Genomic DNA, 17,002 nt, shown 5'->3' on the forward strand with positions numbered 1-17,002 from the left:
TTCTTTTGTGCATGAGGATATTTGTACGGTCTGACGCTGATTGCGTTATTCCCTGATAAAAGATTGATCGCATGTTCTGTGCCTCTGATCGGAGGAAGATCTGTTGGAATAGCAAAAACCATATCGAATCTTGCCAATACTTCTTGAATAGCACCAGCTAAAGGTTGTGTCACCTGAATGACTTGGTGGTTGTACAGAGCAACTTGCACTCCTTTCGTGTTCACTGTGTACCCACTGGATAGAGATTTCAGAGACATCTTTGATATTTCCAAATCTGATTCTCCTCTGATCGTAACTATCTTGTCTTTATATAGGAATGACATCTCATTCTTCTCCCAGTTGGCTTGGCAATCTCCCAATGTGCGTAGCCAGTAAACTCCCAAAATAATGTCAACTTGTCCTAGCTCCAACACAACAAACTCCATAGTGAATTATAAGTTCTGGATTGAAAAGTGTACCTTCTCACAAACTCCCAACCCTTGAACTAATATGCCTGTTCCCAGCTTAACTGTCAAATTCGGGTCTTCTCTACACTTCAATTTTAGTTTCTTCACTGCCGCAGGTGAGATATAGTTGTGGGTGGCACCACTATCCAACATGATGATCACATCCGATGCCCCCACCGTACCTCTTGTTTTAGTTGTTGAGGGGGATGAAATTCCTCTGTATGAGGTGAATGATAATGCCATGCATTCTCCAACTGGCTCTGCTATGCACACATTCTCCGTATCCACTTCGTTATCCTCTAACACCTCCACTTCATATCCATTAAAGATTGTTAAAACCCTAAGCTCCTTATTTGGGCATTTGTGATCTTTAGAGTAAGGTCTATCACACTTAAAACAGATTACCTTCCTTCTCTTCTCATCTAGCTCTGCACCATTATTATGTCTCCTTGGTCTCTGTTCATATTTGTTTACTTGTCTGTCATTTCCTTGAGTTAAGTCTGTAGTTATCATCTTTGACTTCCAAGTATTATTGTTGTGACCGTAGTTACTCTTGTAGTCAGAGACGTTTGGATCCTTAAGTTCCTTGTCGACTATTTGTAACTCCCTCTTAACCACTCTTCACATTAAACTATTTTCCATAGCTCTTGCTTCAGCTATCATCTCTGGGAGATCTCTAGGTTTCTGCATGTGAACCAATTCTTGCATTTCCCTTGTCAATCCGTTCAAAAAAATACCCTCCAGTTTTTGATCATCTAATCCAGTTACTTGTGAAGATAAATCTTCAAATCTCTGCACGTAATCTGAGATAGAACCTGTTTGTTTGATGCAAAACAAACTTTGACTTGGTCCTCTAATCTTCAAATTGCCAAACCGTAGCATCAGAGCAGCTTTAAACTGTTCCCAACTTCCAAATTGTCTCCTGTTGGCTTCTCAATTATACCAGCTCAGAGCTTCTCCTTGTAAGCTTACGGAAACTAAAGCCAGCTTCTCTGCTTCATTATAACCACCCATTCTGAAAAATCTCTCAACCCGAGCAATCCAACCATATATTCCAACTCCTTCGAATATTGCCATCTCCACATTTCTGAATAAATTCTCTCTAAGCCCAGGCCTAATTTGACTAAGGCAAGGTTCCTGAGGGTAGACAGATACCTGATTGCGGCGATGTTGAGTTCTCGCGGCTCCGGATTGACTCGAACCACCAACTTCTCAAACCGTCTCCGTCGCAGGTCCAGAAGCAATCAAGAAATCAAGCTTGCGATGGATCTCCTTCATCTCGTAATCTCGTTTCGCAAATTTATCATTTATGCAATCTTCGGATTCGCGAATCTTTGTTCCCAACGCGGCTAATTGATCGTAGATCTCCACTGATGCTTGCTCCGACATTGAAAACTCCTTCACCGGTGTCAAAACTTGCTCCATCACCATCTCAATCTTGAAATTACTCTGATTTGATAAAATCCCCAATTTGTGTGAAATCCCTAACTCTCTCAGCGTTTGATTCGATCGCAGATCACAAGCGCACCAATTGATAGAATAAGAACACTCCTTTGTATTATATGAATGATGATACAACGATATCGGAACTGTAACCGTAAGAGCCTTTAGACGCAGCTAAAGCAATACTCTCACTCCTCAGAAGTCACATACGACTTTGGCCTTGATTGTAACAACTGTTAGTGGAGCATTAGCATTATGCAGCATGAGCAGTATGCTGCATAAGCTGTATGTTATTAATATATTAACAATGATATGTGATTGGTTAGCATTTAGACATAAAATTACTAAATTAGACATTTTAAATATACAAATATAGATTTTGTTGCTAATGAAATAGTTTAAAATACTTATTTTGAAAAACAAATTAAAACATCTTATAAGCATAATATCAAATGAAACAATAACTTATGAATATTAAAATAAATGAAACAAATCATACGAAAAATAGTTTGTAAGCATAAAAACATATAAAACATAATCTCAAAATTATTAATAACTAATGTCGAGCAGCCCAAATACTTTCTGCAATATTGTTTCGGATCCCATTCATATATGCATCTCCTGTAGGTTCATAACGTGTGTTTTCGTTTTCGGGTACGTCATCTGAATCAAAAGGATTCAATGTTTCTTCTTCCATCGTTTCGTACTCTTCAAAATCATCATCAATAATGCTTGATGAACGTATAAAATTATGAAGAGCCATGGTTGCTACAACAATTTTGCACTGTGTTTGAAGACTATACCGCGCCTCATTTTTAAGTATTCGCCACTTTGCCTTCCACACACCAAAAGTACGTTCAATCACTGAACGCAAAGATGAATGTCGTTTGTTAAACATCTCGCTTGCAGAATTAGGTGGTCCTTCACCCCATTGATGTGGATGATATCTTGTTTTGCGATATGGCGCTAAATAACCCTTCCTATTTGGATATCCAGAATCAACAACAAAATATTTTCCTTGAGGAGGTTTCGGGAAGAACCTGTCTTCTTGTGCACAATACGTAAGAACTTTGGTATCGTGTGCTCTTCCAGGTGTGCCAACATACACATATGTGAACTTCATATCAAAGTTGCAAATAGCAAGAACATTCATCGAGGGGAACTGCTTTCTTACATTCCAATACCTCTCTTTTTGATCACTTCTAATTCGTACCGGCACATGCGTGCCATCAAGAGCTCCAATGCAACCACTAAATAAAGGCCAATATCTTCTATCTGCTAATAGCCGAGTATTAATCTGTTGAAACTCTTCTGGTTGAGGCTTTAAAATATCCTTCGACAGAAGGAGTACGGAATCTAACACTTCCATAAATTTTCTGTTCACCGTCTCTTGACTGCGTTGAAAGTTTTTAGCAATTTGCCTCTGCACTTCATCATGCCCAAGTGTTTCTAAGAACATCGCCACAGCTTCTTCCACAGTGCATTCACGTGACTCTTTAAGATTGTAATCATTCTTGAGAGTATCACATAACCTTCTATAGGTTTCTTGATTCGTTCGCAAGGTTTCATAGCATTCTTTACCAGAACCAGTAATCATTTGCATAGTATGACGTACTCCGCAACCTCGATCCGTCCTCATTAATTGTCTATCAGAGTATGGATCTTGTCGTTCACTCTCGACCATTAAGCGAACCACAACAACCATACTTTGATTACACATCATTGCAATCTCCTGTAATAAACAAAGGTAAAATAGATTAATTAAGCAAGAAAAAATATTATATTAAATATCCATTATCCTCATTCCTCACGTCTTTTACTCGCATATTTTAAAAGAGAGAGCCAGTTCGTAACTAAAATAATAAATCTCTTAAAGCAAAACATGTTTTTAAAAAATGCCATACGAAAACGAAAAATAATTCAAAGAAAACGACCCTCTAAATTAAATCCATCCTAAGAAATTGTCTAGTTCCTCTTTCCTGTGATCCTTTCCAAATACTTTATCTTTTGTTGCTCCGTAGGTAAAGTCATAAAAATCTGACGACTATTCTCGTTTCCAGCTAGGTAGTCAAGAGCTGTCCAATACAACTCGCCATCATGATCTAATGTAGACATCTTTAGCAACTCTTCAGAACATATGGCACTACTAAATGGATTGAAGGAATCAAATGTTCTCTGCCCCGCTGACCAAAACCTCTCTTGATTTTCTAAGGTACTTGTGATACGATCCCAATGATCCGGGTTAGGTCTTTTTCTCGAAGATCTTGATTTGGTAGATCTCTCCTGAGACTTGCTAGAAACATTAGTTTCTGGTGCCTTTTGATTGTCTTCACGGATGGGTGATGATATTTCTTCAACTCCTACTTCTTCAAATTCAATATCTTGAGGCAACTGACTTGGTCCTTCCTTATGCTGCCAACCGTCACTTACCGAGATTGTAACTTTGCTGTATAAATGGTCAAGCAGGGGAATATCACGCAATGGATGTTGACGAATTTTTGATGCTTCAGGATAAGCCTGCAACATATAAAATATCAATAAGAGTGAAACTATTTTTATAAGAAACTAATAAATTATAAAATGTATATTGTCACTGTCTAATTAATTAGAAATTACCGCAATGAGTTGATCCCACCAGTCAGGGCTCATGTCAAGCTCTCCAAACTCATTGAATCCCACCCCTGTGACGTTTTTTGTGACACGTTTATAGATATCATATTGCTTTGTTAAATGCTCTAGCCGAGTTTTAATTTTTTTTCCATTGCAAGTCCAAACCAAACCGTTTCAAAAATCCTGCTCGTATGTTCTGTCTTCCCATTTCACTAAAACATGTACCTCTCCAGTATCCTTTATCTTTCTCACCACTGGCTAACACTAGCATCTCATGACTCATTTCATGGGTCCACATAAATTTTGGCTAAACCAACCCAAAAATATAAATAATACATAAACTTCAACCACCACACAAACCAAAAAAAAATCAACATGTACGTAAAACATATATACTCATACCTTGCTTGTTGGTTGCACACGTTCTTCTTGATTCGACATGTTGAAACTGTTTACAATATTATTATATGTTATATTTCTGGCTTTGACAAAAAATGTTGTGAGACGTTGCATTAAAAAACAAAAAGGTAATAATAGATGAGAAACAATGAAAACCATCATCTTCAAGAAAAACAACAAGACATCTTCGTACCCTTTGCATCATATATGAATATACACAAGAAATTTGGCTATAAGATTAAAAAAATGGAAGAGTTGCTTTTCAACTTACGAGGTTTGCTGAGGTTTGCTGCTGCAGACTTTTCTCTGATGCGTTTTCTTTAGGGTTAGGTCAAAAATATTATTGTGAATTTATAGTAAACTCTAGGTGATTAATGAGGGTAAAATTGTATTTTAATAACTTTAAAACCATTATGCTTGGGAAATGCTTCATTTAGGAGCATTGGGCTATAGAGCATTTAAAAGCCTTTTATGCTCCCTTTATGCTCCTTTTATGCTTTCTAAACAAAACATGATTGGCTTTCTAAAATCTGTATGCTCACTTATATACACTACCAATCAAGGCCTTTGTTCTCACTCCTCTCCAACGACATAACCGACTCTCTCTTATTTACAAGCTTATATACACTTTGCTTAACACTCACATGCTCTATTCTTCTTCCACACGTGTTCCTTCTACCCTTTGCTTCTTCCTCACATAGACCCGATGGGGCTTATCAGTTTCTTTCGGAGTGCAAGGGGCTTGCGACAGGGCTGTTCACTCTCTCCATACCTGTTTGTGATCTGCATGAATACTCTCTCTACGCTCCTTGATAGAGCCGCAATTGCTCAGAAGTTTGGTTACCACCCTCGCTGCAGGAGTATCGGATTAACTCATATTTGTTTGATGATATTCTAGTTTTCTATGATGAACATGTTTCCTCGATGGAAGGGGTTCTCGAGGTGTTTAAGGAGTTTGAAGCATTTTCTGCCCTAAGCATAAGTTTGGAGAAATCAACATTATTCATGGCTGGAGTTTCAAGTTCTGTTCGGACTGAAGTTTTGGCTCGGTTTCCATTTACAAGTGGTTCATTGCCGGTTTGCTATTTAGGCCTCCCTTTACTTCCCAGGCGGATGTCTCTTGATGATTGCCTTCCACTTGAAAAGATCCGACAGCATATCAGGTTCCTGGCAGAGTCGGTATCATGGCAGGGATGTTTGTCTTCCCAAGTCTGAAGGTGGTCTTGGACTGCAGTCTTTAGCAGAGGCAAACAAAGTTAGCTGTTCAAGCTAATTTGGAGACTGGTTTCTGGTAAACTAGGAGACTGGTTTTTTGCAGGTTAACAAACCTTATCTTCCATTGGCATCAGGGGAATATTCTGTTACAACCGGCATTGCGATAGTAGCTTCCTTCTCCATCATGGTATGATATGCCATTTTCATAAAGTTCGAACTTTTAAAAGTCTTTATACACAGTAAGTAATTTGATTTGCTTTATAGAGTTTCTGGCTGGGGTGGATAGTTGGTTCGTGGCCATTGTTCTGGGCCCTTTCCGTGAGTTTCATACTCGGTACTGCATATTCTATCAATGTAAGCAAGTTTATTCAGTTATTCACCACTAGGATTTTGGCTCAGTGAGGTTTTTAGTAACATTGTCCTACTGCTATACAGTTGCCACTGTTACGGTGGAAGAGATTTGCGTTGGTTGCCGCAATGTGTATCCTCACTGTCCGAGCTATTATTGTTCAAATCGCCTTTTTCTACATATTTAGGTGCTAGCTAGACCAGTTTCTTTATGTTTTGATGTTCTCCATCAGAATCAGATATTTATGTTACTAAAAGCTGTGAAACTTTGTTGCAGACCCATGTGTTTGGAAGACCAATCTTATAGGTTTCATTTTATGTTCCGTTCTGTTGCTCTTTTATAGGTTGTCGGTCATGTTATACTCGCAACAACTTTGTGGACTCGAGCTAAGTCCATTGATCTGAGTAGCAAAACCGAAATAACTTCATGTTATATGTTCATTTGGAAGGTTAGATTGGTTTATAAAGAGTCTTACAGCCTTTTCATTCTCTCCAATTTGGAGTCTCTAGATATAACTTACTGATAATTTCTCCTTTTGCTGCATCAGCTATTTTATGCAAAGTACTTGCTGCTACCTTTTTTGAAGTGACATTAGAAGAAGAAGAAGAAGAAGAAGAAGTCAACACTATGCTTCTGTTTTTATTCAGACAAGTTCGTCAAAGTGTTTACCGCATTTTGGGCCAGTACATAAGCAGCTGCATCCCCACTGACTTGCAAAGTCACTATGTTTTGGTAGAGATTAGGGTACTTTATTCTGAAACATCAACAGTCTTGAAAAGTGTTTCACATAAGAAAATAAATAATTTTGTGGGCTTGTTATAAAAGGCTTGTTTGCTTATGAACAATGAAGAGACTAGCTTTGTTGTGTTTGTGTACCTTGGCGGTGCTACTTTGCTTTCAAGCTCATGCAATTCATTGACATTAACCAATCTCAAACTAAATTTTGTGGACCCTCTGAACGAACAAGAAGATTAACAAATGCTTCAATGGTAATCCAGTTTAGCCAAGACACTAATGATGATGTTAAGCCACGTAACAATTTTTTCTTGAGAAGAAATATATAACAACAAGGTGGCTCATGCTGATGGCTTGTACCGAGCCTTCTTCTCTTACCAGCCTAGTAAGATCTCCTTAGGACCAATATTGCACTAAGACTCAGGTGAACTGAGAAAACCAAATTATTTTGTTGACATAACTCATCAAGTCAATTTTGAAACGCAGTTTGGTAACGTATAATGGGAATGGCGTTCATACTAAATTTGAAGGACAAGTGGTTTATTTTGCTGTATTTTAATTAACTGCAACAAAGTCAAATCTCCTGGATGTAAATTGTGTTCCTATAAGCTTTCTAAACAAATGGAACTGTGAGAGACAGATAGTTTAGATTTGTTATTAACTTAATCATTTTACAAAAGAAAACAAATCTCCATTTTTATTTTCTTTTGACCGCAATCTAAAGAAATAAATCTATCACTTTTTTGGTTTAAAATAGTTCGATTCTTTTATCGTTCACATTTGACCAGAAAAAAATTACCTCTTAATTACATTTATTTGTGTTACTATATATATAAAATAGATCGATTATTTTACATTTGACTAGAAAAAAAATACCTCTTACGTTTTATTTGTGTTACTATATATAAACACATCCAATGTAAAACAACAACACCAACAACAACAACAACAACAAAAATAATATCATAAAAATGGCTATCACAAAAAATGTATTGCTCGCATTTGTTCTCACTATTCTCTTTGTCACATTTTCAGTTCATTGTGATGATAACACTCCCGGTACTAGTTTATTATCATACACACTATTATATTCATTTATTTTTATAGATATATTTTATTCTATTATTAATCTATATTTGTTTAATGATTATTGTAAAATAGGTTTTGAAATAAAGGGAAGTTTCCTATGCTACCAACCAGCTCCATGTAAAATGGGAGGGGAGGATGGATGCACCCAGTTTTGTGTTAAAGAGATAAATGATCAAGTATATGGTACATGTGTGGATGGTACATGTTGTTGTGTGATAAAAATGTAATAATCTATCCAAATATTTGTATTTGCTACTTCAACGAAGTCACGAATTTTCATACAGCTTTGTTAATCTATACCGAAGTTTCGGAAATACTTAAGACTAACGAATGCATAACTTACACATAATCAAACAAACCAAAACAAGAATTTTAATGGATTACATAATAAATTTATAAATATTAAAAGGGTTATATGGATATTTTCTATGATAAAAAGTGCATCGGAAAGATACATATTTTTCGCCTCTCTGTTTGAACAACTGGATTTTGTTGTCAGGCTGTTGTTGCAGCTCTCATGATGAGCATATACATAGTTGGGACTTAATCAGTTGTCTGATGTTGGAGATTTTGACTTCTTATAATCATCATTCTCTTCTATGTCTCTCTTCATTTTCTTCATTTTACGGTTTTCTGTAAACCCAAAACGTGAAACATCAAACTACGGATACCCCTTCGTGTTCGGTTTGCACTTCTGATGTAAATTGTGATCCTTTTAAGCTTCCTAAAGAAGATGGAACACTACCTTGTTTATGTGAGCTAGCCGTGGCTGAGTACACCTCGAAACGATTGGTACTTCCTCCAACCCTTCAACAGTATAAGTTTAAAACAAAGATTTTAGAGTTGATTTCAAACAGAATGTGGGTTTCTTGGAGATCAAGATTCTAACAAAGCATCTGGAGTGAGGGATGGAACTAATATAAGATAGAGGAAAATTTTAAGGACTTTCATATAGCCTTCAGGAGGACATGAACTTGGTTATATCTTTCGGACAAGACAAAAACAAGGACATTTACATATGTTCTCATATGGATTTTTGTTAGAAAGCCCTGACTTTAGAACAAAATAGGTTAGAGATGGATGAATCACTACTACACCTTTATAAGAGTAAATATATATATATATATATATATATGTATAGAGAATAGATAATTAAATAGAATGTTTAAGTATTTGAATATATAATAACAACAACAACACCAAATGGTGTTTATGTGTCATCCTAGATCCCAAGTCGCCATAATATATAGTTGACTTCTTTGGCCAAGTGGTGCAACAAAATCTTAATTACAAACGCATTGTATTCTCAACATGATCGGACACGCCTAAAATGTCAATAGCATAGCCATGCCTACGCTGTGTATTACCCTCAATTATAATTCTTCTAAATTTGTCTAACGCCGGATCATAATAGTAGACGTGAAAAGGTTCATTACGATGATGTCTACGTTGGTATAAAAATATCTTACCACCTAAAGTGACGCAGGAATATCTATCTATTATACTCTTTATCGGGGTATAAGCGAAGCTAGAGAAAGTCATAGTTTTCAACCATTCTTGTTTCTCAGCATTGTCCATAACCCACATCTCAAAACAGTTAACGATGGTGTAACTTAAGCATCCTAGCTTCCCTTTGTAGTTTACGAGATGAGTCTGGTTCCTAAAGACATCTGTCACTACTTTAGGAGCATTTATATGATCAAATCTTTCTGAGCTAAAGTCGAAGCTCACAAGCATAATATCATGACTCATAATTGTACCCTTGTTGGACCTTTTTGCTCCGTAATAGATAGTTCCATTGATGTGTACCCCTCTCATCACTGGACAGTTATTTTCAATGCCTTGAATGTTCCCCCATTGCTTCATTGGATCCCCCCAATGTAAAAACTCGATAAACATGCTCCCACTTTTCAAAACTGGTAAGCACGCTCATTACTTTGCATTGATTCATGGCAGGGTCGTACCCAAAGAAATAGCCTACGTACGTGAAAGACGATTCCATATCAGGTAAAGACGATTCCATAACAGGTAAAGAAATAAATTTTCTCGTTGTAGGATTGTATATCATGAGAATCTAAAGGAGAACAATAGATCAAGGCGCGGACGTATTGATACTCTAAGCTATCGTATTGGCGACGTGCCACGGTTGATACTGCGTTTCCATTGTCAGGATAAGTAGATGAGTAGAAGAAGAAAGGTTCACGGGCAAAGTGGTGGAAGATGAAGTGAAGATCATCAGGCCGCGGCTGAGACAAAGACCGAGTCACGATCGAGTTTATGAAGTCTCTACGGGACCGATTATGGTTGACCATAGCTTTGAGACGCATTGGAATCTCACTAGAGACTTTGGATGGGAGTTTCTTCAGTATCTCCACATTTAGATCGAGAGGGATATTGATATCACGGCAGCAACTACGTATGAATATGATCATTCTCTTCTCTTTCTCTTTTCATTTTTTTTTTTTTTTAACCCTAATCATTGAACACAATAGTTTTTACAAGGCTCCGATATAAGGCCATGAATGGTTATTAGTTTTTACTTTTTAGATTGTTTTTGGTTTTTATATTTTAGATTTTGGATTTTGCTTTCTAGATTTTGCTATTGGATTTAAAATTAATAAAAAAAGTGAGGAATTTAAAAAAATTTAAAAAAAAAAAACAGGTTCCAGTATTTTAAATATTAACACCACATCTGGAGTATTCCAACAGAATATATATAAGTATTTACAATTTTTTGTTTATAATTATTATTTTCGTATTTTTAAATAATTAATAATATAAATTTATTTAAAAAAAATCTGATAAATAGCAGTATATTTTAGATTTGATATGGAAAAATAAATTGATCTTTGGACAATGAAAAATATTAATATTGAATATTTTGAGTTTTAATACATGTAAATTAAGATTGAATTGCATCAACTATATGCAACTGATACAAATAATATTCTGAAATACATGTACTTAATATTTAATTATGAATCGAATATGTATTTATTAGAATCATTTTATTATTGAGATAAATTTTGTATCATTTATTTAATTAATATTTCATTTGTATTATTATATTAAGTGGTGTAAATTTATATTTTTTGACGTTTGTGTATCTGAATATTTAGCATTTGAGTATGTCTGGCACTAGCACTGTAGGTATTTTGAAAGTCAAAACGCTTCCAGGCACTTTTCCCTAGAAGGACAAAAGGAAGTATGAAAGCCCGTATTATCCAGATCTCACCAAACTCTGGTACCTAATAACGGCTTTATTCAGCGGTCCCTCCACCAAACTCCCAAAACTCGCTGGATGCTTTCTTCCCCCCGTCCAAACTCTCTTCTCCAACATCGGAATTCTTAGCTGTGCTTTGTCTTCGTGGCATCTCAACTGGCGACAAATCACACTCCGAAGGTAGTTGCTTCCCTCTTCTTTCTCAAAAGAGTCTTAACCTTGTATTCCCCTATTGTTCCTTTGTTTAAAATCTCACTTGCTAAGTGAGTAACCTGTTCGAACCCATCCCACCATCATCCCCATCCCCTTGAACCCGAAGCTCTAGAACCATGGAAAAGAGGATACCATACCACCTGAAAGGAAAAAACATTGAGAGCGGCTTCTCTCCCCCTACCTGTAAAAGAATCAGAGCTCTGGATCTTAATACCTCTAAGCTGATTGAGGAAAATTCTCTTACCTTAATGGACCTTACAAACCCACCGGCTCAAAGATTATGGTCTCTTTTCCCTTTACTCTCAAACCGCTGGAACCTAAGAGGAAAAGCATCAGGATCAGATCTCGGAAAAGGCTGCGTTCAGTTCAGCTTTGAGTATAAGGAAGATATGGAGAAGGTGTTAGATAGCAGACCATACCACTTCGACCAGTGGATGGTTATCCTCCAAAAATGGGAACCGATTATCTTGGAGACGTTTCCATCCATGATCCCTTTCTGGATTGAGATCCAAGGACTCCCTAAACATTTATGGCTGCCTGAAATGGTGAGAACAATTGGTGAGGAGCTCGGAGAACTATTGGATTCAGAGATTACAACTTTGACAGTTAAAATAAAGGTACTCATTGATGGCCTACAACCCTTGGTAAAGGAAACAATAGTCGAGTTCATAGATGGCAGTGAAGCCCTGGTTTCCTTCCGCTACAAGAACCTCAAAAACCACTGCTTATTTTGCAATAGACTATCACATGAAAAGAAATTCTGCCCAGGTTTCTTAGCGGAAAAAGAGAGACAATAGAAGCTGAACCCCTAAACGAGTGTTCCAGACAAGCCTGAACCTTAGAGAAACTATTACACTCCATGGGACAACTTTATGGCTCCACAGGATAGACCAACCAGATCGAGGACACAAGACACAACTCAGGGGAACCACTCTTCCACACAAAACCCCTCTAATCATCTACGCCACCAGTCAAACTCTCGAGGATCTTTCCAAGCTCTGTCCCCTCATCAAAGAAGCCTTCTGGCCACCAACCTTGACAGACACCAACCTTGACCCTCTAATGCTCGTGAGAGAAGTAGATCAGCGCTTCCTTCACGCTCACCTGCACTTTCTTTCTCTTCCTCTAAAAACGCTTACTCAAGGTCACACCACAACTAGGGGAGGATATAAAAACACAAACTTACTCTGGAGAGAAAAACCCTCACAAAGAGCTGAAAACTCTGAAACTTCTATAACAGGGCGTCCCCTGGTGGAACACACTCTATCATCAGCAGAAGTAACCCCTCCTCCTCCCAGGCCCATTCCTTCTACCGAGGAGGTAATGGGAACCCTCCAAGAGGTTACAGTTCAGTACCTGAGTTGTGATTCAAGGGGAAGCTAAAGGCCTAACTGTAGAAACCGCAAGCAGGATTATTGAGGCGGCAAGAGCTTCAAACCTGAATGATACCCTGCAGCACCCGGTACATCTTGAACCATCCCCTCTGACCACTTATGAGGCTGGATCTCAACGGGATACTACGCATATCTCAAATGCTGCCTCGGGAAGAAAAAACGCGGTAGACCACCCCTACAAAAATCCCAAAAAAAAAGTTCTCTTAGATTAGCAAAAGCAAAATCAAGCAAGTGAAACAAGTGCCTTATTCAATCTTCACCATAACAAAAAGGCATCCCTGAAACTGGATCCTCCCATCGCGGGGAAAATAGCAAGACTTGTGATGGAGCACCAAAAGGAGAGATAATCCCAGCTATGGTTAAGAAGAAGGTGGATTTTCACAATCCACCCTCTCCTCTTCCTTAAAATTACTAAGTTGGAACTGTTGTGGGCTGGTGAACCCCATAACAGTCCAGCGCCTCCGGGAGTTTCATTCCAAGATCTCACCGGAAGTCCTGTTCCTCATGGAGACGAAAAATCTAGATGAAAAAGTTTTAAACTCCTTACAATAGATGAACTACCCTGCTCACCTCTTGATCCCACCTCATAGACTGGGGGAGGAAGACTAGCCCTATTCTGGAAACAAGATTAGGAGTTATCAATATTGTCAAGTTGTCAAAATTTTATTGATACTAAGATTGATTTTGAAGGTAAAAGTTTCTTTGCTACCTTTGTTTATGGGGAGCCAGATCGTTCAAAGCGAAAAGAAATCTGGAAGGAGCTAACAACCTTGGGACTAGCGAGAGAGGATCCCTGGTTCTTGACAGGCGACTTTAACGACATCATTGATGCTTCCGAAAAGCAAGGAGAGCCTCCCCGACACGTGGGGACGTTCGTAGATATTCGATCCTTCATGGCAGAGTGTGATCTGTTTGATTTGCGTCACTCTAGAAATTTTCTATCATGGAGGGGTAAGAGGAATGATCAGCTAGTCTTCTGCCGCCTTGATAGGTCTATGTCAAATGAAGCATGGGCGGAAACTTTTCCTTTTAGTCGAAGTGAATATTTCAGATTTGAAGGCTCCGATCACCGCCCTTTGCTCACCCAACTGGACCTCACAAAGAAGAAAAAGAGGGGAACTTTTAGATACGATAGACATTTAAAAGAGAATGAGGAAGTAAAAAATCTGATAAAGAAAATCTGGTCGAAAGATGCTCATGAGGAGGTGGAGGAAAAGCTTAAACACTGCAGAAATGCAATCTCTAAGTGGACAAAAGAAAAGTCAAAAAACAGTCGAGAGTTGACTGAAAACCTCAAAGAGCAGTTGGATGCAGCAATGTCAAACCCAACTCCAATCCAGAAAAACATTTCCAGAATTAACAAAGAGCTGATGGTGGCCTACAAAGCAGAAGAAGAATTTTGGAAACAAAGAAGCAGACAACTTTGGTTATCTTTAGGGGATAATAATACTGGATATTTTCACTCGATAACCAGAGGAAGAATGGCTGTAAATAAATTTTCGGTGTTGGAGGACAAAGATGGAAATGCTGTGTATGAGGAGCCCAATATTCTAAGAGTGATTACCTCGTATTAAGATGAACTCTTCACCTCTCAAGAGAGTCCTCGGTTGGAACCGGTGAGGAAAGCCATTCAACCCTGTATCTCTGAGGATATGAACCTCTCCCTCATTGCTTTACCGTCTGCTACTACATGCTTCTCCATACATGCAGAAAAAGCACCTGGACCAGATGGATTTTCTGTTAGTTTTTTCCACACGAACTGGGATACAGTGGGACCAAACATCATCCTAGAAGTTCAAAACTTCTTCTCGTCCCGCTGCTGATGTTCATATATTTTACCCTGTTTTCCCTTAATATATTCACATCTTTTGCATCTTTTGCTATCCATTTTGACCATTATTACATAGCTTTAGGACTGTTCTTGCATTAGAGTTTAGTTGCATTGCATTTGCATCTTTTCATGCATAAACAGGTGATTTTGGAGCTTAAGGAGCATGGAAGCAATGCTGAGGAGAAGTGAAGCAATCATGAGGAGAAAGCAAGAGAGCTAAGGCTGAAGAACCAAGGTCCGGAGTCCAACTCGACTGCCCACTCGACCAGACACTCGACCGTGTGCTGAGAGGGACTCGACCGAGTGGGAGGAGCACAAGAGGAGCCAACTCGACCGGTCACTCGACCGAGCACCAGGTCGAGTTGGTCGAGCCGCCTGGCTATTTTGTCTTCTAGCGTTTTTAGGGCTTCCACTACATTTTCTATATAAGGGCTTGTACCTGCAGCCACCAAAAGAGTCCAGCTTTTTAGAGAGTCTAAAACCTAGTTTTTACCTTTTTTAGAATTATTCCTTTTGCACTTTTATTTTGATAGATCTTGTACTTCTTTTAAAAGGAGAAAACAAAGAATTCTTGGATTTTGTTGGTTCCATAACTTTCAAGATATTAAGAATTCGTGTTTGATTCCTTCTTCAATATTGTAGATCTTTGCTTTATCTATCTAATCATGCAAGTTTCATCATTTTCTGGGTTTATGACTTTGATGTTCATCATGTGTTCTTGTGAGTAGTTGCTTAGGATCTTGAGGATGGGTTAGGCTGGGCTGTGTTTGTGGTTTGTTTGATTTGGTCAAGATTGATTGTTGTAGATCTCTTCTAGGCTAGATGTTCTTAATGCTGATCCTATATCTGAGAGGGTAGGATCTGATTTCAAGCCTCTTAGCATCATACCAATGTCTAAGGAGCATAGATAAGGCTAGATCTAGAGACTATCATTAGGCTTGCTAAGAGATTAGAAGTCTTGTTTGATTTTTGACATATTGCTTAATGTCTGCTTGTGTAGATTCTTTACTTTGTGAGAACAAGTCTAGAGATGCATGAGTTTGATTGTTTCTTGCCATGAGAGTGGATTAAACATGTCTTAGAAATATATGTCTAGAGATTAGCTCAAGTTGTTTGAGATTTGTTGACCAAGTTAGATGACCTCAATCATAGTCCAGCCCATGAATCCCTCCTCAAGACCTTCCTTGTTTATTGATTTCTTAGCTTAAATCCTGTTGTTTGATCGTTGTTTGATTCGTTTTGGTATTGCTCTGTTTTTCTTATGTTGCTCAGTTTTGCGTATTTGTCCAGCTCGACCCTGCACTCGATCTACACTTGATCGAGTGCTTGCTCGAGTTCCAACCCAGAACTTGTGTTTATGATTTATGTTTATCCTGTTTCATTCTAGTTGCATTTTTGTTGCATTCATTTAGTATCTTGTTCATTACTTACCTTGCATTAGTTCAATACTTGCATTTCCATAGTTTCTATTTCTGTTTGTCATAATCATTCTGTTCTATTTGCATTTAGCTCCTAGTTCTTGTAGTTTTACTTTCTGCACTTTCCATTTCCTCATAGGATTGTTAGTGACAAACAACCTNAGACATCACTTCCCAGTCGACTCGACCACCCACTCGAGCCTGCGCTCGACCGTGTACCTGTTCGAGTCTGTACTCGAGTTTGTTGATGCACACAAGGCCAAAAGGCAAAAACAATCTTCAAAGGCCTATTGACAACATCCACAGACTACAAAAGGGTTTGAGACATAAGCAAAGAAGAGTAGTTGAGGAACAAGAACAACAAGTGCTAATGGAGCAACAAGATCAACAAGCTCCAAGGGCAAGGAACATTGGTGCTGGGGATGCATCTAACACACACAACCAAAGAGCTGGTATTGTGCCTCCTGTTGTGGCCAATAATAATTATGAAATCAAGAGTGGATTGATCTCCATGATACAAGCCAACAAATTTCATGGGTTGCCAATGGAGGATCCTCTAGATCACCTTGATGAGTTTGACAGAATATGTGGACTCACAAAAATCAATGGAGTAAGTGAAGATGGCTTCAAGTTAAGG

At 38.1% G+C, this 17,002-nt stretch overlaps 1 protein-coding gene and 3 long non-coding RNA genes across 4 annotated transcripts; 3 read left to right on the forward strand and 1 right to left on the reverse strand.

Moving 5' to 3' along the window:
* Positions 2,446–3,486, reverse strand: LOC104768175 (putative nuclease HARBI1). The gene has a single exon (XM_010492101.1). The coding sequence runs from the start codon at positions 3,484–3,486 to the stop codon at positions 2,446–2,448; it is 1,041 nt and encodes a 346-aa protein (XP_010490403.1).
* Positions 6,190–6,600, forward strand: LOC104767111. The gene is made up of 3 exons (XR_764179.1): positions 6,190–6,300; positions 6,378–6,467; positions 6,549–6,600. It is a non-coding gene; the product is annotated as an uncharacterized LOC104767111 (long non-coding RNA).
* Positions 6,872–7,329, forward strand: LOC104767112. Its single transcript, XR_764180.1, has 2 exons — positions 6,872–6,910; positions 7,010–7,329. It is a non-coding gene; the product is annotated as an uncharacterized LOC104767112 (long non-coding RNA).
* Positions 8,154–8,569, forward strand: LOC104767113. The gene is made up of 2 exons (XR_764181.1): positions 8,154–8,256; positions 8,359–8,569. It is a non-coding gene; the product is annotated as an uncharacterized LOC104767113 (long non-coding RNA).

The sequence above is a fragment of the Camelina sativa genome, chromosome 19 (genome assembly GCF_000633955.1).
Source record: "Camelina sativa cultivar DH55 chromosome 19, Cs, whole genome shotgun sequence".
Classification (NCBI taxonomy): domain Eukaryota; kingdom Viridiplantae; phylum Streptophyta; class Magnoliopsida; order Brassicales; family Brassicaceae; genus Camelina; species Camelina sativa.

Excerpts from the sequence above, each read along its gene's own strand:
- LOC104768175 (XM_010492101.1), bottom strand. The coding sequence starts at position 3,486 with ATGATTACTGGTTCTGGTAAAGAATGCTATGAAACCTTGCGAACGAAT.